The sequence below is a fragment of the Parasteatoda tepidariorum genome, chromosome 4 (assembly GCF_043381705.1).
Source record: "Parasteatoda tepidariorum isolate YZ-2023 chromosome 4, CAS_Ptep_4.0, whole genome shotgun sequence".
Lineage (NCBI taxonomy): Eukaryota > Metazoa > Arthropoda > Arachnida > Araneae > Theridiidae > Parasteatoda > Parasteatoda tepidariorum.
In genome coordinates this window covers 10,949,010-10,971,684 of record NC_092207.1, presented here as the reverse complement: position 1 = coordinate 10,971,684, position 22,675 = coordinate 10,949,010, and the positions used below count along the sequence as shown (strand labels likewise).

Sequence of the window (22,675 nt, the reverse complement as noted above, 5' to 3'; positions counted from 1 at the left end):
TAAAATAATATTTTGTCACAATAAATCAAGGAAATTGAGAAACAAAAGTGGATTAAAAATACTTTCAAAACAAAAATTTTAAGTTCCTTAACTCAGACATCTAATTGACAACACTCCAGAAAAGCTGTAGAATAATAGAATCTCAAGAACACATCTAATGAAGATGGGTCCAGAAAAAACCTGATTATTTTTTTCTTATCCTTGAATTACAATTGAAAACACAGGAGTGAAATCCCCTAATTTGATAGAGTGACAAATTCTCTGAGAATTCCCAGATTTAGGGTAAAATTAGGGTTTTCAAATCAGGTTTTCCCCCGATATTCCCAGCATGTACGAACCCTAATATTTTTATAAGAAAGATTGCATTTTAAAAATATATATAATATAAATTTACAGCATAATATATAATTATGTATATCTATTTATCTGTATATATATATATATATATGCATACAGGGAGGGAAAGAGCCCCCCACTTTCGAGATATTTCCGCTGTCAGTGCGTAAAACTCTTATGACTGGTAAAAACTAAGTATATATTTAAACACAAATCACAATAATAAAACTTCCTAGAATATTAAGCTTGCTCGCACATCGCCTCGTAAGCGGACTGATACACCGGAAAATTTCTTAATTTCTTCCGGTTTTAGAAAGCTCTTGTTATTGTTTACATTTAGTCAATAATTAACCGAAACCGCGTGTAGTTATAGTTTTTCTACAGGAAGAACTCCACCCGCTGCAAAGTCTGAGGCCGTTTGGTGCTATGCAAACAAGAGTGGCGCATTTCAAGGGAGGGTAGTTTCTCTTCACTCTAGGAGGGCTAACACCGAAGAAAAAAGAGTCCGTTTCTCTCGCCGAAACCAGTCCTAAACAGTGACCCCACACCCCTACTTGAAATAGTTATACCTCGATACCATAGTCATTGCACACGGGTCTAGACGAACGGCAAGGGGAGTTTTTACTTTAGACAAAGTATTCGAGACTCACATTCTTGTTCGGGTAATCCCATTCTATGAACAACCTGGTATCTGGTTCAGCATCGACGACGCACTTCAAGACGAATGTCCCGTTGACCAGAGGATGTTGAGCTCCTGAACTGTCAATGAAAGGCTGGGGATCATTGAAGGTATCAGCTGTAAAAAAAAGATTTTCTTGATCACTTAGTAGTACAGTAAATGCAGTAGAAGTTCAAAATAGGAGATGCCGGGATACGCATGCAGTAAAAGCTCGATATATAGAGCATCTTAAGAGAAGTTCGCTATTACGACGAATTTCCAATGCACAGTCAACTTGCTAAGATATTAAAGATACAGAAAATGGTATGTTCATTAAGAGTTGAAAAAGGACTTGCATTGTGCTATTACGACAAAAAAACTTATGATTTTTTTTAGTCCAATACATTTTTTTAGTCAAATTTACTTTTTTTTCTGTTTAACTGAACTATTTTTTCTTTATAACCGTCGTTGAAGAACCGACCCAATTTTTGAGTTCGACTGCTAATGTTCAAACTCCGTAGCCTTGTAATTTTGAATCCAATACAGACGACAAGGGAACTCTTGGTTCATGCATTGGGAGAAATTTGCCTTCGTAGAGGACTTTTTGATGGAACTAACCCATATTTGCGTTGCATAGTGAGGAAGACCGCGAGAACCTCACACAGTTAGCCTGCAGGCAAGGGGACTCTAACCCATGATCCGTCTACCCCTGAGGATATTTCACGTCAACGCTGTGGTCGATGCAAGCCGGATACGAAATTTGTATTGACCAATCATTGCAGTGGTTCGAACCCGGTTCACTTTCTATCCCCTGAGCCATCGTGGCTCAAGTACGACATTATTTTATATTTTATAACCGTCGTTGAACAGCCGACCCAATTTTGGGTTTACGACTACTAATGTTCAACTCCGTAGCCTTGTAATTTTGAACCAATCCAGAAGACAAGGAAACTCCTGGATCAGTACCCACTGAGGTATGATTTGTTATGGGAACATGGATGACTTTGTGATTTGACAGATTTAACTTGCATTAGTCACCATTTACAACATGTAGAGTCTTCGGCCGGCGGGGATCGAACCCACGACCTCTTAAACACGGGCCCAGTGCTCTACCAACCAGGCCATCCCGGCCCAGTACAATACTATTCAAGTAACAAAGCTTTTAATAAGGGGGAATTATTTCTTATTTATTGACTCTAAAATGTGCAAATGCAACAATATAAGGAATGGCATACGCATATAGACATACGCTTAGATGACAATGTGACATACGCATATAGAAGAGGGTAAGGTTTATCTCCTGGTAATTGTCCTTCAGGATGGCCCTGCACTGGAAGAAGCCGTTGAAGTAGATGGTTGGATAGTGCAGATGGAATCCTTGTCTTGGATCAAATGTGATATCCGTTCCTGTTTGGACCATCTCACCGACATCCTCCTCGCTCTCCGTCTTCCAGAGGGTCACGTTCACGTCTGGAGAAGTGGGTAGACACGGAATGACGCTCTTTCGATGTTGGAGGAGCGGAATCAGTAAGTGACCCGATATGATGGCAGAATTCTCAAGGAACAAGTGAATAGGATCTGAAAAAAACAAATACTGTTTATTCCCATCCAACATAGATGGCGCTGTAAGCGTAAATTTAATTAATTGCACGACTGAGTGCTGAAGCTGTGCGTGTTAATCTGAAAATAATAAATTGGTCACTAAATAGTGTGCCAAATCCAATCTATGCGAAAACTAGAAATAAACCTTTAAATTTTAAGATCATTGTGAAAATAAAGCACTAAACAGGGTGTTTCTACACTTTGACCATGCACGATTCCCAAAACGCCTCAGCTAATTCTATACTTTAAGTATAAAACCAATTTGACTTTTCTTACAATATGCACAAAAAAAACCTCATAATATTTTTTTCATTTTTATTGTTTCAATGCTTAAAAATGAGAAAAATTGTGAAACTTTTGGAGCTCTCTGGAAACAAAATTTGATACTCTAAATCTCTCTTACTAATTTTTTTTTTAACGGTTTACGGCGTTTGAAAGTGAGCTTAATTCTTTTTTTCAGGTGAAACGAAAAGTTTTGTTCATTCCCTAGTAGCAAAACAACTTGGATTCTCATTGGACTAATATTCATTTTGGTTCAATAAGGGTTCAAAAGGCCGTTATTTTACCGATATTGGTCCTACGTAGAATTTTCCGATTCACCTGATATTTTACAGCCACTTTACAACCAATATCAGTACTATATAGAATTTTCCGATTCACCTGATATTTTACAGCCACTTTACAACCAATATCGGTACTATATAGAATTGTCAGATTCACCTGATATTTTATATCCATTATTTAACTAATATAGGTTCTATATTGGCTAAGTGTAGGTCATATTTAGGACCAATATTACAAAATCTATTTAGACATCCTAATATTAGTCCCTCGGTGCATGTTTTTATAAGACCCATATTGAACCAATTTTGAGCCCAACTGGTGCCAAGCTTAATTTGTTGCTAATGTTTTTGATTACTGAGTTTGGCCAATCAGCTAAATTTAAAATTTAAGTATATCATTCGATGCAGAATTTACAGATCTTTAATTTTGATTTTTTGTTAAATTTTGAGTTTGTAGTCTTCAGATGCTAGGAGACTAAAAATAAGAAAGTGCCAAAAATTTAGCGATTTTTGGGTTCTCTAAAGTTTAGCTCATTTCAAAACCCATAAACCATAGCTCATTCATAAACTCATTTTATATTTTGATTCGGGATGCTTAAAGTAGAATAAAATCATTTTCAGCTTTCTGGAATTAGTTCGAACCGAAGCCTGATTTGATTTTGCTATATTTTTCTAAGGAGAGAAAATGTAATATGCACAAGAATTACAAAGAAAAATATATTTATAAGAATTATTATATGAAAATTTAACAATTTAGCATTTTTTTAGGAATGTTTCAATAATAATAATAATAATAAATACTTGCCATTGATGAAGACATATATTGAGGTAGTATTGTCTACGGCAGATGTGAAATCCGTTGTTCCTTCGTAAAAGCAAATGTAAAAACCTGTATCATTGAAGTCTAAATTTTGAACAGTAATTGTAGATTTGTACTTATTGATAGCTTCTGAAGAATTGACTGTTATGTTTATGGATATTCGATTCTCATCCTGTAATGACACACATTCTAATAAAAAATTTCATAAACTATTATATTTATTTATACATTTTTAATGATGGCGATTAAAATTTTTTACACTGTCTTAGCCTACCACCAGCTTGTTTCGCTCACCCGTAATTGCTTCACGTTCATTCATTCTTCTTTCCCACTTAAATGTCAATATTTTCACAAAAACAAGGATAATTTTTGTCAATAAAATATAGTTTTACATAGGCTAGAACATTTTGTTAATTGTAAAGAAATATACGATTGCCTGGATTTGAATAATAATGATCTATACTGGCGATTTCACATTTTGACGTATTTTCTTGGTTCGTAATTTTTTAGTTTAATAAGAATGATGTTACTAAAAAAATTTTTTTTAAATTATTTTTATATAAAAAAAAGAAAATTCCATTACTTCAGGTTTTTGATGAAGAAAACCTAACTACATACTCTGAGTTGCTGAAGGAAAAATTTACGACAGCGAAGCAGACATTTAAAAATAAGGGATAATTGTCCTAAGATAAAAATCACTTTTAATAATGCGTATATGCCTCTAAAAAATGCAATTCTAAGTGAGTTTAAGTAACGTATGAACAAGCTTACCGGTAAGCTTGTTCATACGTATAGGACTCATCGTTACTGAGCAATGAAATTATAAATTAGTGAAATTCTGTATATTGCATGTCAAGTTAATTTAGATTACAATCTTTTATTATTACTACTTACATTTCGCTATTTTCTATACAAAAAATTACATATATATATTTCTTTTATCTTCATGCATTTATCTGTGCAATCATTTAAGCTTGAAAGTTATTGAAAACTTCAAAGCAAACGATAACATATAAATATATTATATGTAATAACCAATCTAGGATACCTTGAATAATATTATTATTAGAAACGGGTAAAATGTATACTAAATTTCCTAAATAAAACTTTTTCTTCTTTTCCAATTTTTTATTATTTTGCTTTTTAAACTATTACTTTGCTTTTAAATTTTTTTATTTTTCGCTTTTTAATCTTGTTCTTTTGCAAATGTTCCATTCGTATAGAATTGTTAGGAGTTATATTCTAAAGGACCCCACACACATCATATGGAAATTAATTCTCTTTAAAATAGGCTGAAAATCTAATATGTTGTAGTTCAAAACACTCTGATCAAAAGTTCTCATACTCCAAAAATTTATAGTTTCCGAGCTTCAAACGTAAATAGAAATTATCACACGGCATTAGCACTAACCGTCTGGAGTTGGTCGGATCTGATTTTGGGCGTATAAGGGCTGATTGTTTTAACAAAAAGATGCTTGTATACATACAAATATATATAGACATATAACTAATCCATCAATTATTTGAGTATTATTTATATTTTGTTTGGAAAGTCGATTCGCTGCATCATTGATACATTCTATTTACTTCGTAAATATATTTCTAAAGACCATGTAACACTAGTAACCATGTAAACCATGTAACACTATTCCTAAAAACCATGTAACACTCGCAACGTGTACCCAATGCTGTACGAAAGCGCGCTTTAAGCACTTTTGAGTCAATGAGAACTTTTCATCAGAAAACTTTCAGCCTATTTAAATTTTCTTAAGATTTGCGTGAAGTCCTTTCTATCTTAAACAAAACAGGAAAAACGTTATATGCAAAAACAAACTGGATTTTTTAAGATTTTTCTGAGAAAAAAAAAACTTTCCTGAAAAAAATTTTGATCTCAAAATGCGGATTCGAGTTTAGCACTCTAAAAAATATGTACCAAAAATAGAAACTTCCGCCAATTTTTACCAAGCAAAATCTTCTATAGCTTGGGAAGGATGTCATCATATCACTTAAAAAGTTTTGAGGAAGGAAGCACCATTTCGGAAATGCCATTGTTCAGCTGTTCATATGATACTTCATTGTTTTTAATTGGTTGTTCGATACAGACGCATATCAAAAGGGGTTGGATCTGAAATCTTGACAGAAAATTTGTTTTCTGCTTCAGTCTGCAGACATATGCGAGGGACACTATAGTCTTCTCATCCATAATGATATTCCGAAGTTTTTATCAGCCAATACCGACTGGGTTTTGAGTTAATTGCAAATCACTGCATGCTGGGCCCATGTCCAACAGTTCGTGGGCACGATCCCAGGCCGGTCGAAGACTCCCCGTATAGTAAATGATGACTGATCCACGTTAAATCTGTTGAGTCGCAAAGTCCTCCATGTTCCCAAAACAAATCAACACCTCTGGGGGTACTGATCTGGGAGTTTCTTTGTCTTCTGGATAGGTTCAAAATTACAAGGTTACGGAGTTGAACATTAGTAGTCGTAACCCGAAATTGNTTTAATAGTTAAACTCGTCAGACAGAAATTTAATTCGTGCTATCTTGTAAGATATTCTACGTCATAGAATTAAAGAGAAACGGTTATAGTTTCGTAGTCTTACTGGAATCCTAGATGTGGCGATGTGTTTTGATAAATAAGGAGAACTTGAAAAAGAAACAACTATATGACGTTGTAAGAGCATTGGATTTCATTGGATCAATAAAAATGGCGCGTTTTACTCTGACTTGCTCTTAACAAACCAAATGCGTGATAAAGAATTTTTACTTTTGTTTCGCTGTAGAAGAAAATCGTCTGCTAGAAACAATATTTATTATTTTTTTCATCAGTTTCTTTAAATGCAAACAGAAATGCGTATATTTGATACTATTTTTAGATATTATTTTTATTGTTTCTAATTGATTATTTATTGCTAATTGATTATCCGATATGTTTCGTTTTCCTCATTTCACACAGTTTAAGAGAGCATGCAAAAAAAAAAAAGTCTGTGCAAGAGTTGGCGATGTTGATACTCGTTCGCGCTGGGAGTTTGGCATCTATTTGGCGTGCACCTAGATGTAAACAAGCTTCTCCATAGACATAATGGTTTTTTCTTAACTTGCAACAGAGTATAACGACAATAAAAACCTTCATAAACTAACATATGCTGTCATACCCTGGTTATTGGAGTTTTCCAAGACAATGGATATTTTCCAACACACGTGATGTCCAGTGTTCTATCGACTTCGGATACATTAATGTACTCATCTTCTATGTTCAGCAATGGCGGATGAAAAAAATGTACGCTAGTGAAAGCTGGAAATAAAGTAAGATTTTTTTCATGATTAGAAACAAGTTCATAACAATCTTTTAACATTTTCAGGTTTTAATGAAGGATCTTAAACTTAATAAAGAACTCAAAAAGGTCATTATCGGGTGAAACATTTACTATTTAATACAAAATTAAATCTGTTTTATAAATATTCAGTAAAACAATGTGATCCCATCTAGCAAAATTAGGTTTATTTTCACTCAGCAAAAACCTTTTAATGTAAACCTAAATGCGGTTTACGTGTAAACCGCATTACAGAACCTTAAAACGAGATCTGTGACAATGTGCTCATTTCTATTCACATTACCCTAATCCAAAACCTTGAAAAACAATATTCTATATAAAAACCTTAAATCGAGGTTGACTTAAGGTTTTCAAGCGTGAAAAAAACCTTTTAAAAAACTTGAATCAAGTTGAAAATAATCTTAAATCTAAGTAATTACAGTCAAACTCCGCTGTAATGAACACGGTTTATAGTGAACTCCCGGATATAGTGAACGAAATGTTCGGTCCCGTGCCTAGCTATACATGTATAGTTATTTTTTGTGGATATAGTGAACCAAAAAAGTGAGGAAGTTGGATATTATGAACTTTTTTCAGATTTCGATTGAATTTTTTCCTTCATTTTTTTTTTAATATTTTTGAAATGTCTGCTTTAATATAAATACTTATACTGATTTTTAAAACCATCTATTGAGCAAAATGTAGCGATAAGCATCTTTTCTTGTTTGCTACTTTTATCTCACTTTCCCATCCTTAAATAAAGGCCCACCCAGGCAGATGTATGGACAAAATTTTTCCTGCATCAGCTTCGTATCAGCTAAAGATTACAAAAAAAAATTTTTTTCGTATACAAAACGAAGCGTAATAAAAAATAAAAATAAGTTAACACATTTTTTGTTACTACGTATTATTTTTCAGTCATTTTTGTATTTCATTTTAATGGTCATTTATTTAAATAATGTGCAATAAAAGGAAGGAGGTCTTAGCCATTAGTTAAAACTTTTTGAGGACTTGATATAGTAAACTCCCGGTAATAGTGAACAGAAATTTCGATCCCTTGAAGGTTCACTATAGCGGCATTTTGATTACTGATTCTGATAATACTGATTCTGATACTGATTCTGATTAATATTTAAGTATATCCCTCGATGCAGAATTTATGGATCTTTAATTTTCGTTCTTAAAATTTTACGTATTTTATTTTGTTTTTAAATTTTTTTAGATATTATGCGTCAAAAAATTAAGAAAAAAGAAAAGCTGTAAATTTAGCCGTTTTTTTGGCTATCAAAAGTTTAGCCCACTTCAGAAGTTGTAAGCAAATGAATTTAATTCTTATTCCAACTGGAAGTAAAATAATTTCCAGGGAATTACTTAGAACCAAAATTCAAATATATGCTATAAAATAATCATTGCTTTCATTTGTATCTTCATCGCGTGCTGTTTTTTGATCGACTACTTCCTCTGCCACTTCCGGGGCTACTCATTATATAATACCCCATAGTATTTATTAAATAAGGAAAGGAGGGAGTACTATGAACCGTTACGCAAGGTCAAGAAAACTTTCTTTTCTCGAGGGGAGGGGGGGAGGGCAGGAGAAAAATAGCGTGTACATAATTATGAAAAGGAAATAAATAATTCTTCCATGTAACGGGTAAAACGGGAGGCCCTTTTTGAATAAAACTTCACCTTATAAGTGCTATTAAAAGATCAGAAGTAGTAGTAAATTCTCGAAATATATATTGGAGATAATATAGTTGTTTCTACTGAGTAATTGTTTGTGGTACATGACAATAGCGGCAGATTAATATTGAATTAATTTATTAATATTGAATGAAGAACTCAAGAAAAAGTTAATTAATTCTGAAGAAAAAATTTCTTAATTTAAAAGAATTAATTTATTAATTAATTCGTAAGAAAAGACTAATTAATTAATTCTTAAGAAAAAATGAATTAATCTAAAATAATTAATTTACTAATTAAAAATAAGTTTTGGGGGCACCTTACAGCACGCACTTTTTCTCGCCTACTCTTCTTTCGGCGACCGAGGCACAAAATTCAAGTCTATCATGAACTGCAAAAAAAAAAAAAAAAAATTTCTTTTCATTTCGATGGGTACAACAAATTTATCAATCGTACTTTTTTTCTTATAAACTTTTTGGTTAACTGCTATTTCCTTCGCTCGGTTTATTTTTGGATTGTACATTAACATTCAAACCAGGTATATATATATTATATATATATATAAATATAAATTAACAGATATACAGTCCTTGATAGCTAATAGACCCTCTTCATGTGTGATATTCACCTGAATGAGTTATTTAAAAAGGATCCAGTTTGAACTGNGAAATATTTCCAGAAACTTTTTTAATGAACCCTAATTAGTCTAAAACACGCATATTCTATGTAATTTATAGTTGGGGTCCCGCTTTGGACCGATCATAAAAACGCGGTTCCCAGTAGAACACCGAAGTCAGTAATCCGAATCAGCGATCAGTAAGCGGGTGGGTGACGGCTTTAATCAGCCTGCGTAGGGACCGAGGGTGTGCGGTACAGGTTCTTGTTAAACTGTTGTACCCTAAAGTGCTCGACAATTCAAAATTTCAGCTCCCTGCTACGTTACGGTCAATTTTAAGGCTACACGGCACATATGTCTATTTTTATGAGTACTACCTGTTAAACAGATATATATATATAGCCTTGTGATTCACTATTGGTTAGATATTGACTTTCAATATATAAGAAAATAGCCGTCATTGAAGATTTTTTAATGTTCTTCAATGCAAAGGTCCACTGTAAGTATTTATGTTTGATTTGATTTGAGCTAGATATTATAGAACTAAGTTCACAATTCTGTTTTGGTTTAAAAACTAGATCGATGCATAAATGTCATTGTCTTTAAGGTATGGAAAAATTTTTTCTTCCAATGCCCGCTTGGGAAATGACCTTTGATCATACAGGCCTCTGAAGGGCAGATTTATGGGCCACTCTTTCAGGGGCACCATATTAGGTGGGCCAACGTTGCTCCCACAGTAAGGACAGTTAGAACAGGTGAATAAAAGAACATCTATGCTTTGCCGGAGTTTCGAACCCAGAACCTTTCTGATGCAAGGCTAGTTCCCTGACCCCTACATAGGCCGGTCGGTGTATGCGAAAGTGTTAGAGTGAGGATTCTTTTCAATTAGTAAAAATAATGACTGATAGAAGCAACTGAAACGACGCAGTCTCTGATTTTTAAATTTGGCGCACTTTTGGTGCTTAAAATATGTATAACAGTTGAATGTTTTGCAGTTGGAACACTCTGGCTCATTTAGAAAAAGGTGTTTGTGGATTATTCGTGTGTCACAAATGCGCGAGCGGTTCCAAATCCGGGCACTTCAAGCTTTCGACTGATGTTTAACTGTTTATAAAGCTGTAAATAAAGTTTAATGACGTGCAGTTTGAAATAAAGTATTTACGCATTAGTATTAAAGTATTTAAGGAATGACATAAAAAAAGAAAGTATTTATGTCGTAATTGTTATTGCCAGCGTAGTAGAAATAAAATAAATAAATAAAAACGGCCAGTGAAGTGACTCACTCTTTTCTCAAAAAGTATTGCCACCTGTGAATTGATGTATTTTGCTCAAATTTCCAGAAGATTTTCAGTTCAGGAAAGATTTTCAGAGTTTCATCGAAAAAAAAATTTTTTTTTGCAAAAATAAAAAGTTACGTGTCTAATAATTTTACATAAAGCTGTATCCTGAAAAAGTCAAGAAAATCAGAAAATGTCAAGCATCCAAACCTGCCTGGTTTTTCCTTTTTTTTAAGACAAAAAACCTGGTTCCTTCCTAATATTATTATGTTTGTTATTCATGCGTTTTTCTTTGATTTGAAATTTATTTATAATAAAACCTAAAAGTAAAAACGGTTTTTTTATTTATTGCATTAAACTTTAAGATTTTTATACTATAATTTTGCCTTATTTAATGATTTTCCGTTACTTTTTATAATAATTAAACCATAAATAAATTACATTTATTTTTATTATAAATTTTGTGTAAGACTATGTACAGTGCTCGAAGAAATAAATGGACTACCCTTAATAACTTTTGATTTAATGATCAGACTTTCATATTCTAGGAATCAATCTTAATGGTTCGAAGGGTTGACCTCAAATTTGCTAATTAACATGGTTACTAAAACATCCACAAAAATGTACTTCCTTCGAATAAACATACCTTTTTAATCGACGGATTCGAACTTTTAACCCACAAAATATAGATGATAGTCACAATCGGGGTAAATGGTTTGGTCAGGGGAGTGATCCAAAGTTTGGACCCCTTAATGTTAATTTTATTTTTTGCGTATTTCTCCAAAACTCGAGAAATTTTTAAGCAAATTAAAAAAAAATTGCGTACAATCATAAAATTCATTTAGCTAAAGATAATTCCATGCAAAAATAACTTATAACGAATATTTACTATTTTTTATTACTTTTTATAATAGTCAAAAATTGTGAGATATACATTTAAAAAGTGTAATACAGCAAAATACAAAATTTGAGCAAAATCGGTCAAATAGTTCCCGAGAAATTGAATTAATTTTAAAAATAGGACTTTTTCCAAAATTCGATTTCTCAGAAACTATTCAACCGATTTCGTTCATATTTTGCACCTTGCGATTTAAAATTGCATTCTTTAAAACTGTATAGCTTGCAGTTCAAAAGTTTTTCGACTATTATTAAATAAAATAATAAAAAATAATAAATATTTACTAAGAGTTATATTTTGCATGGAATTACTTTTGCATAAAAAGTAAGTCGCTCAAAAATTTTTTTTTTCGTTTAAGAAATTCTCGAGATATGGGGAAATATGTAAAAAGTAAAATTAATATTAAGGGACTCCAAACTTTGGACCGCTCTCCTGACCAAATTATTTGGACCTTATTTTCGAGATTGCGGCTACACCTTATATTTTGGGGTTCAATAATCATAATCCGTCGAACAAAAAATACAATTTAGTTAGAAAAAGTACATTTTTGTGTCTGTTTTCGTATTTTAAAATATCGTCTGCTCTAGTTAATTAGCATGTTTGAGTTCACCCCTTCGAACCATTAAGATGTGAAAAAAGTCCTAAAATGTGAAGATCTGATCATTAGATTAGAAGTTATTCAATTAAAATGTATCTAGGTCCAAATTATTGGGACTCTATTTCCCAGATTGCTGCTACACCTTATATTTTGGGGTTCAATAATCATAATCCGTAGAACAAAAGATACAATTTAGTTAGAAAAAGTACATTTTTGTGTCTGTTTTCGTATTTTAAAATATCGTCTGCACTAATTAATTAGCATATTTGAGTTCACCCCTTTGAACTATTAAGACGTGAAAAAGTCCTAAAATGTGAAGAGCTGATCATTAGATTAGAAGTTATTCAATTAAAATGTATCTAGGTCCAAATTATTGGGACTCTATTTCCCAGATTGCTGCTACACCTTATATTTTGGGGTTCAATAATCATAATCCGTCGAACAAAAAATACAATTTAGTTAGAAAAAGCACATTTTTGTGTCTATTTTCGTACTTTAAAATATCGTCTGCACTAATTAATTAGCATATTTGAGTTCACCCCTTCGAACCATTAAGATTGAGTTCTAGAATGTGAATATCTGATCATTAGATTAAAAGCTATTCAGTTAAAATATATCTAGGTCCCAATTAGTGGGACCGTATTTCCCAGATTGCGGTTACAACCCTTTTTTTGGGAGTCGAAATACATGTAGGTTAAAAATTATTTAACGCAACGAAAAAATCAAGTTATGGAAAAAAAAGTACTTATCAGCAAAAGTTATCGGGTTTGATAGTCGAAAGTTGGATAAGAATATTAAAAATAAAGCTTGCATTTAAAATTCTTTATTTATATTTCAATATAATTGGAAACCAACTATGTTTTGATATATTTTCCTTTTTTTAAGGTGGATGTATCAATCTGTCGTCGTCAAACGATTGTTAGGCAACCGTGGGGGGTTGTTGAGCGAAGCGAGTAGAGATCGCTGTGTGTTCAGGTTTCATGTACGCATATAACTTAGAAGAGAAACACAGCTGTGTAAGTGTAATCCGTTTTCTTTCTAATAATTAGCATTCAAATGCACCGACTGTCGCTCGCACAGCAGTTGTTCACACAAAAGTGAATTACACAAATTGATGAGCAAACCACCGTTCCATCAGGAAGATGGATGCTGACCAAATAAATACAGGGAAAACAATAATCAGGAAAAATGGTCTGAAAACGCACCATCCGAGAAATCACGTGCAAGGGCCATTCTTCGATATACAATAGCTTGTTTTACTTTAAAAAAAGTTCTGTTTATTGCAAGGTCACTGAGTTCTACAAATGATTCATACATCTGAGCAATCACTTTATTTTTACTGCCAGATAATGTTTATAGAAATACTTTTCTTCTATAAAAACATATAAAAATGACGATTTCTCAGTTATTTGTACAAGTATTTCTTTTTTAATACATTGTTTTAACGGTTTATTTTGTTATACATTATGGCTACTCACAAAAATCATATACTATCGGATCACTGCAAATTCGCTCCTAGGCAATTCTATTGGAACAGACGAAAAATTGAAAATAGTTAGTTGAAAATCATATACCATCAGATAACAACACATTTTCTGATAGGTAATTCTATTGGAACAGACGAAAAATCGGAAATAGTTTAAAATCATATACCATCAGATAACAACACATTTTCTGATAGGTAATTCTATCGGAACAAACGAAAAATTGGAAATAGTTAGTTGAAAATCATATACTATCGGATAATTACAAATTTGCTCGTAAAAAATTCTAATTGGAACAGACGAAAAATTGGAAATAGTTAGTTGAAAATCGTATACTATCGGATAATTACAAATTTGCTCGTAAGAAATTCTATCGGAACGGAAGAAAAATTGGCCATAGTTAGTTAAAAATACAACTATTTCAGGCATAGCTGTATTTAGATTCTAATCATTCATATGAATTTATATTTGAAATTCCTTAAATGATTAAAAAGATGATGTCGTAACAGACAACCAAAAAAAAAAGAAAAAAAGAAGAAAATGCGGAATTCAAATGGGGAATTGAAATGAGGAATTCAAAAAATATGAAGTCCAGAAAAAAAAGATAAGGCGTGAATAAGGACACATAAGTGATTCTCTTCTTTTTGAGAATACGTATTAGGAGCTATGTCCAGATCATATAAAACTTTTTAAGCATTTTTAAAATTAGATGAACCATTTAAAACCCTTTGGCGCAAATTTTTAATTAAAACTATTTTTCATACCTTTTCAGTATTTTGCATTAATTAAGTTCAAAATAAGTGAGAAATATTATATTTAGCATTTTAATAACTTACGGTAATGAAAGACAGCATGAAACATCAGTTTCATTTCCTAAGTTAAGGTAAAATTTCCCAATCACTTCTAAACAATAATTTTTAAAATTTGCACACATTTACAGTTATTTAGATTTAAGAGAAACAATTATTCACCATTGAAATTTCCTTAGTTTACTCAATCAATTATTGATACATTTTTGGATATGAATTTAAAAAAAATTTCTCAAATTACCTTTTTTTAGGATTTATATTTTAGTACAAAGATAAATCGGATAAACTGACAGATTTTTTGAAGCTATCAGAGCGTTTCTTTTCATAATTAGAAAATAACAAAAATATATATTTTTGTTTATAGTTGAAACGCCAGGGAAAAAGATGAAACGGACACCCCATGTGCGGCAAAAGGTTAGAGGAGTAGTAATAGTATAATGAACCTCGATTAGTAAAGAGAAATATTTTTTCATAGAAACAACTGAACGAGTTTTTAGCCACCCATAAAAAGGTGTTTTTAGGATGTTTTTTTTCTTTTTTTTTCATTTTATGAATACAAATTCTCGGGTTGTGACAATACACTTTTAAAAAGTGGAATGATATCAAATCAACCTAAAAAACATCATTCTACATGGAGAGCAACTTATAACAATCTTGAAAATTTTTAATTTAACAAAAACCTAACGAGAATTCGAAAAATTGTAAATTAAACGTTTTGAAACGGTCTAACACAAGTCCTGTTTTTAATACTGGCCTTAAATATATGTAATTGTTTCACTCACTATAGTTCACCCATAGCTCAGTGGTTAAAGAAGTGGAATTCTACGCAAAAAATGTGGGTTTGTTTTCAGTTATTCTAATTATTTCTATATTATGATTTTGTTATTTCTTTCTATACAAGGTGTATGCAAATGGCTTTATACTTTCGATAACTTTGCACAGACATGCGACTTAGTTTAACGTATTCTTACGTTCCTAGAGTGTTCAAAAATATGCTATGCTTTGTATATATAGCTGGGAAAATCATTCAACTGGGTGATTGATGTCAATCTAACTTATGCCAAACTAACTTTCATCCGCGTGGTTGTGTTGAAGCATTTTTATTCTAGTTCCTAAGTTAAAATATCGGTGTTTATTTTATCAGCTTTAGGAAAATAGAAAAAAAACGCCTTTGAAGAAGTTATCTATTAAAAATGCTGAGAAAAATTTTCATAAGATGATCCGCAAAGAATGAAAAACTAAGGCATGATCCCTTGGAGTAAGGAATCCAAATTAAATTTGTTAAGGTTGATGGCTGACGTTTAATTAATCGCCAAAAGACCCTTACATCCATGGTCAGCAGTAAAACACGGAAACTGAGTAATTTTCTGGGGAATCATAATGGCAACGCCTCTCTCTATGGAACTGTGAATCAAATAAAAACATTTGAGAATTTCAAATGCTTCCTTATACCTGGTGAATGGATTCTAATCACACCGCCAAAATCGGGACAGTTTGGTTTATAGTTAAGGTTTAAACTTTGAACTGACAGAGTAAATCACGTGACCAGTATCCAATAGAACACCTTTGGGAATTCATCGGAAGAGAAGTTGGAGCACAGAAGCATTCTTTGACCACCAAAGGGTTAAGAGCCGCGCTGAACAGCTGACCCAGAATTTGGGTCGGCTGTTCAACGACTGTTATAAAATAAAATATAAAACTAAAGGGTAATAATACAGATTAGAGGGTATGTAAGGCGGGATTGGCCACATTATGACAAACTTAAACAATATCCCATTTCTAAAATATTAAGCACAAATCGTACTAAAACTAAGCTCGTCGTAAGACACATTTCTGCTATCTCATAAGCTAGCGAAGCGAGTCTGAATCACGAACTTATTATAAAAAAGTTGCACAGCAATTTCTGAATCTGGCGAATATCCTCTCGAATTTTTAGAAAATGATTTAAAAACGTAGGAATATACAACAGATCCGTAAAGAATGACACACCATTTTTTAAATTAATCATTTGTAACAGAACATATTATGACCTTGTAACAGAACAATTTCTGACCCTGGCGAATATCCTCTTGAGTTTTTAAAAAATGATTTAAAAATGTATGAATATACAATAGTTCCGTAAAGAATGACACACCATTTTTCAAGTCAATTATTTGTAACAGAACACATTCTGCGGCAGTGATTGCTTAAGTCATCCTCCAGCGAGTCATAACTATAATAAATTCATTTGGCAACATAATTGCATTTCAAAATAAGTACGACAGCTACCGCACACCCCTTCATACGTTTGTGACATTTTAATAATCAGAAAAATCGAATAAATGGTTCCAATAGCGTGTTTAACTCTCTTTACAAGGGTCAAACGTATCCGCGATTCGTGAAAAGTTGAAATCGAGACTATTTTTTTCAAAAAAGAAAGCATTTTTTTTTTTTTTTTTTGATAGCATGCAGCTGCATATTCAAATAGAATGATCTCAACTGGATATACGCATTACTGGTCACTATTATCGGCCCCACTACTAAGACCATCGTTTTCCTTTCCTCTTAATCCCCCTCATGTTATTTATTTTTTTATTTTAGTCCCAAGTTCCGGTTCGGAAGTGTGAGCGCTATCGGGTAAGAGCATTATTGTTGAGATTTTCTTAACTTCTTTTTCTTCCTTTTGTTATGAGAATAAGGAAGATATCATGTGATAAAAAAAAGGTTATGAACAAATCAAGTTCGTGTAATAACTAATTGTTAGTCCTAAGGTCATACTAGGCTAAAAATATGCCAGATAAGGATAACATATAGTATGCCCTACATCGGACATCTTGAGTTTTGACACTGCTCCTTGGTACAAATCAGAGCTAGAGCTGGTTAATATCGGAATTTCGATATCTTTATATATCTCGAGTAAATATCGATGTTTCACGATACAACATTATTTTACATTATCCAAATTAAATTTACCAGCCATCACGATGATATCGTGTGCGATAAATAACGGTATCAATAACACACGAAATATTATCGTGGTGGATAATTACTGTATTTTCGATATTTTTCGTTAAGTATGCTTTTTTACGATGTATCGTGATAAATTCTTTTTTAAATATGGTTCTGCAATGTTTGGAAAACATCTACATTTTGCTATAGATTTGGTATATTCGGATATATGAATATTCTAATATACTCGGATATATTATGTATTTCGGATATATTACAAATAATATATTCGAATACATATTTCGAATATATAGATTGGATATATATTATAATCAGATATTATATATCGGATATAATCAGATCGCATATACCAAATCTAATTGGTCATTATATATTGGATATATTATGTAATTATAGAATATATCGGATCTATTCTATATTTCGGATATATTCTGATATTCGGTATATATGGAATATATATATATGGGGTATTCGGTATATATGGGTTATATTTTCCAATTCTAGTGGTATAAGGCCTTCACAGAAGAGGGACATCTCCCTCAAAATTGATATTATATTCGAAGATTTATTATTGCGATTATTGATTTTAATAAATTAGTAAATTATTCGATTCTTCAGCTAACAAATGTGTAAAAAAAATGTATTACGTCCCGAATCACGTTTCGCCCTCGTTTAATTGTCATGCAACTAAATTCAATAACTGAAACTATGTGACTTTAAAATGTTAATATCGACGTGATATCAAAAAATAACGATATTTCTTGATGAATTGAGTATTTTTTTTAAATCTAAGTTAACAAATGTACAATGCGTAAAAGAAATGAAACACCGTGAATAACTTTTTATTCAATAATCGGATCTTCACTTATTTAGTTTCATATGACCAAGCACAAAGCTTGATCAAAATCAGCAAAATAGTTCTCGAAAAAACAAATTATAAATGCTCGGTTTAACTAATATAAATAACTAAGTTTGGATAAATGAATTTTATATTTGAGTGCAATTTTTTTTTAAATTCTCTCAAATTTTTTCAGGATACGGTGAAGTATGTAAAAAATTAAATTAACATTGAGGGGTCCAAACTTTGGACAGCTCTGCAGACCAAACTACGTAGATCACATTTTTCAGATTGAGGCTACGCTTTATATTTTGTGGGTCAGGAATCATAATCCGCCGAATAAAAGGTACATTTAGATAGAAAAAGTATATTTTTCTGTCTGTCTTCGTAACTTAAAATATCATCCGCAGTAACTAATTAGCACATTTGAGGTAACCCCCTGGAACCATAAAGAGTGAATTTTTTCTTCTTTTGTACACTGTACATTACTTTAGATAATATTTTCGCTCCCCAAATAAAGTTCATCAAAGTACACGATAGTATTGTCATCTGAAAATAGCGGCGATTTCACAGTTTCGATTTTTTGTACGATTCAAATATCGTCATGCGTAAAGGACATCACTGTTTCAAGATCAATTACTCGCATCTCAGTGCGTTCTTAACAACTTCCGGACGATAAAAGCAGAATCTGGAGGAAAAGGGGATCCCCTAGAGGGGGAGGGGGTAAGTAAAAAATAAGTTTTTATTTTTGATGAGTGTGCTCACGCATCGATAAGTCTTCTTTTCTCATTTAGTACGTCACGCAAATTTCGTAAAGAAATCGAATAATAAAACGACGAGTTGTGTGTGTTTGTGTCGTTCTTGTAATCGTTGGACTGGCGTCCTACACAGTGGTTGAAACGAGCCATTATAGTCCCCGATCAAAAAAACAGTCCAAAAAGTTTTATTAGATCTTTCAGAGAGCGTTTGAGAACTGGAAATTTCTCATTGGTTGAGCCATTGCTTTAAATTAAACTGCAGACGATTCAATTTATTCAAATACTTTTAAAATAACATTGATATAGTGCATGCCGGACAGTGGCACTCAACTAGATCTAGTATATATTTCGGACTTTTACCAAAGCGACTATGTGATTGTCGACACTCGCCGGTGAAAGTCAACAACCACCTGTTTTGGTCATTCACAGTAACATATGCAAATAATATAACTAGAATCTGTTGTCTTAACCTATTTTGAAAAATTCTGTTGGTATTCTATTCACGTTTTATAATTTAAACTTTTCTTATTATTTCAAAATAAAATGAAATTTTTAAGAAAAGTGTGCAGCAATTTGATTTTTTCTAAAATAGATAATTTTTTTTTTTTTGCTTTAAAAATTAAAAATGGCGTATTTTTGATTTAATTTTGAATCATCCTTTTCCAGAAGAACGTGACAGTTTGTAAACTGATTTATTAGTTCCCAAGAGACGAGAAGTCTTTTTTGTTTCATGGGAACACCTTCGTTAATTTTTTTTTTTTTTTTTGAGAGAGAGAGAGAGAGAGAGTTCCGTGTCATTTTCACTCTTAAAATATTGGAAGTGTAAAAAGTAATCAACATTTTGTATGGAAGTAGCGAGGATTGTTCCAAAAGTTTGAAAACTCAGAACCATAAACTTTATGTGTAGTTCCGGTTGATGTTTAAACACTTGTTATGGTATTGTAATCCCCACAACTTCCTTTAACAATACAATCTATTTTGTCAATGAGAAGGAAGGGAGCTAATTGTTAGTTTTCTGTAATTTTTTTCTCCCTTCCCTTTACAATGCGAGGCTTGTTACAAAATAAAAATGCTTAAAAAAAAATCACCTGCAAGACATAAAAAAATCACCTGAAAGCTGCGCGGTAGTTGCACACTGTAGTCAACAAAGTGAAAGAGAGACAGACGAATACATTTAAAAAGTTTTGTTCTAATGATACACGGAGTCTCTGGCCTAAATTATTAGATGCACTATAGCATTCTATGTAATATCTTAATTATCAGGTGATACTATGCAGCTTTGTTCTTTTTACGCAGCTGAAACCGTTTTGCATTTGCTTACGTTCGTGTATCAATTGGTGAAATTAGACGATACATAATATAAATTCGACGATTGGGACAAAATTAGACGATATATTATTTAAATATAGAATATTTATTATATCAGGAATTATATTAGTATATTATAATAATTAGACCAAATTATTAGACGCACTATAGCATTCCATGTAATATCTTAATTATCAGGTGATACTATACAGCTTAATTGTTTTTAGGCGACTGAAGCCGTTTTGCACTTGCTTACGTTCGTGTATCAATTGGTTAAATGAGACGATTTATAATACAAATTTGACGATTGGATAAATTAGACGATATATTATTTAAATATCGACTATTTACTATATCAGGAATTATATTAGTATATTAAAATAATTAGACCAAATTGTTAGACGCACTATAGCATTCCATGTTATATCTTAATTATCAGGTGATACTAACCAGCTTTATTGTTTTTACGCAGCTGAAACCGTTTTGCATTTGCTTACGTTCGTGCATCAATTGGTGAAATTAGACGATAGATAATATAAATTTGATGATTGGATAAAGTTGACGATATATTATATAAATATAGAATACTTATTATATCAGGTATTATATTAGTATATTATAATAATTAGATCAAATCATGAGACGCACTGTTGTGTTTTAATCATTGCATGTTTTGCACGAGTTTATATGCAATTCTTTTGTATTTAATCATACATGAAATGGGTTTTTATTCAGGAGATTTTTTGTATATTTCCTATATGTATGTATTTTTGACGTATTGCATTACAATGTTAACCAATTGATACGTAAACAAATGCAAACGTGTTTCAGCCACTTAAAAAGCAATAAAGCTGTATAGTATTACCTGATAATTAATATTATACGTAGAATCGTATAGTGCGTCTTATAATTTGACCAGGAACTATAATTTGCTTCAATCGATGATAAAATACAATCCATCATACAATCTATTATTATTTGCATCAATCAATGATAAAATTTTGATAAATCGATGAGAATTTTTTTTAAAAATTAAATCTTCGTTTGTGAGATTGCCGTCTAATCATTATGGCGATATTCATAACTTTTGTGCGCAACAACTTTAATTGGAGACCATTTTGGAAAAACGAACAACTTATTTTAATTTCATTTTTGCTATTTTTATTTACTTATTTATCCATTTTTGCTTTTAGGCTCATATTTTTACAATGCGCTGAGCAATTTGAGATCTTTTAGCAAACAGTTATTAAAATCACTGACTGAAAAATAATTTTTCGAAAAATACATTCTATAATTTACAGTATCATCTTTTAATATTTAATTAGATTTCGAATTAAATTATTTTGAATTTAAAGTATAACAAACAGATTCACACTGTATGGAACTATTTGTTTCTTTAAAATGGAAATTGGTTAGGTATTGGTTAAATAGTTTACAAGAAATCAAATTATATTATTTAATATATTTTTTATTTTCGTTCATTTAATTGCTTAAAAAATTCTTATTTCTCGAAAACTGTTCAACTGATTTATTTTGGACAATACAGCATTTTGGAATACAAATTTGCACGACGCAATTTTTTGAAGCTTTGAATTAGATTATTCATTTTAATTATTGCTAAATTAAGAAAAAAAAGAATACTTGTTTATCGTATTTTTTACCACGAACAGGCATTTCCTTGCGAAAAACAATTTCGTTTTTTTTTCAAGAAAAGCTTCAATTTGAAATGGTTGCACTAAACCTCTATTTTTAAAGAATTTTTTAAAAATATATATTTGAGCCGCGATGGCTCAAAGGATAAAGCGTTCGCTTTCCAATGAAGTGAACAGGGTTCGAATCCCGTCAATACGAATCCCGCATCCCGTTTGCACCGATCACAGTGCTGACGTGAAATATCCTCAGTGGTAGACTGATCATGGGTTAGAGTCCCCTTGCCGTCAGGCTAAACGTGAGAGGTCCTCGAGGTCTTCCTCTCCATTTAACGCAAATGCGGGTTAGCTCCATCAAAAAGTCCTCCACGAATTCAAATTTCTCCCAATACTCGATCCAGGAGTTTCCTTGTCTTCTGGATTGGGTTCAAAATGACAAGGCTGCGGAGTTGAACATTAGTAGTCGTAAACCCATAAAACTGGGTCGGCTGTTCAACGACGGTTATAAAATAAAAT

The 22,675-nt window shown here is 32.0% G+C and overlaps 1 protein-coding gene across 1 annotated transcript in view; it reads right to left on the bottom strand.

Moving 5' to 3' along the window:
- LOC139425339 (vascular endothelial growth factor receptor 1-like) overlaps nt 1-22,675 on the bottom strand; it is a 32,595-nt gene that overhangs the window by 1,296 nt on the left and 8,624 nt on the right. The window contains exons 2-5 of the mRNA XM_071179406.1: nt 7,137-7,276; nt 3,965-4,151; nt 2,267-2,572; nt 827-1,132 (exon numbers count right to left, since the gene is read on the bottom strand). Coding sequence (XP_071035507.1) covers nt 963-1,132; nt 2,267-2,572; nt 3,965-4,151; nt 7,137-7,276 — 803 coding nt within the window. The 3' untranslated portion in view covers nt 827-962. The remainder of the gene's footprint in view (nt 1-826; nt 1,133-2,266; nt 2,573-3,964; nt 4,152-7,136; nt 7,277-22,675) is intronic.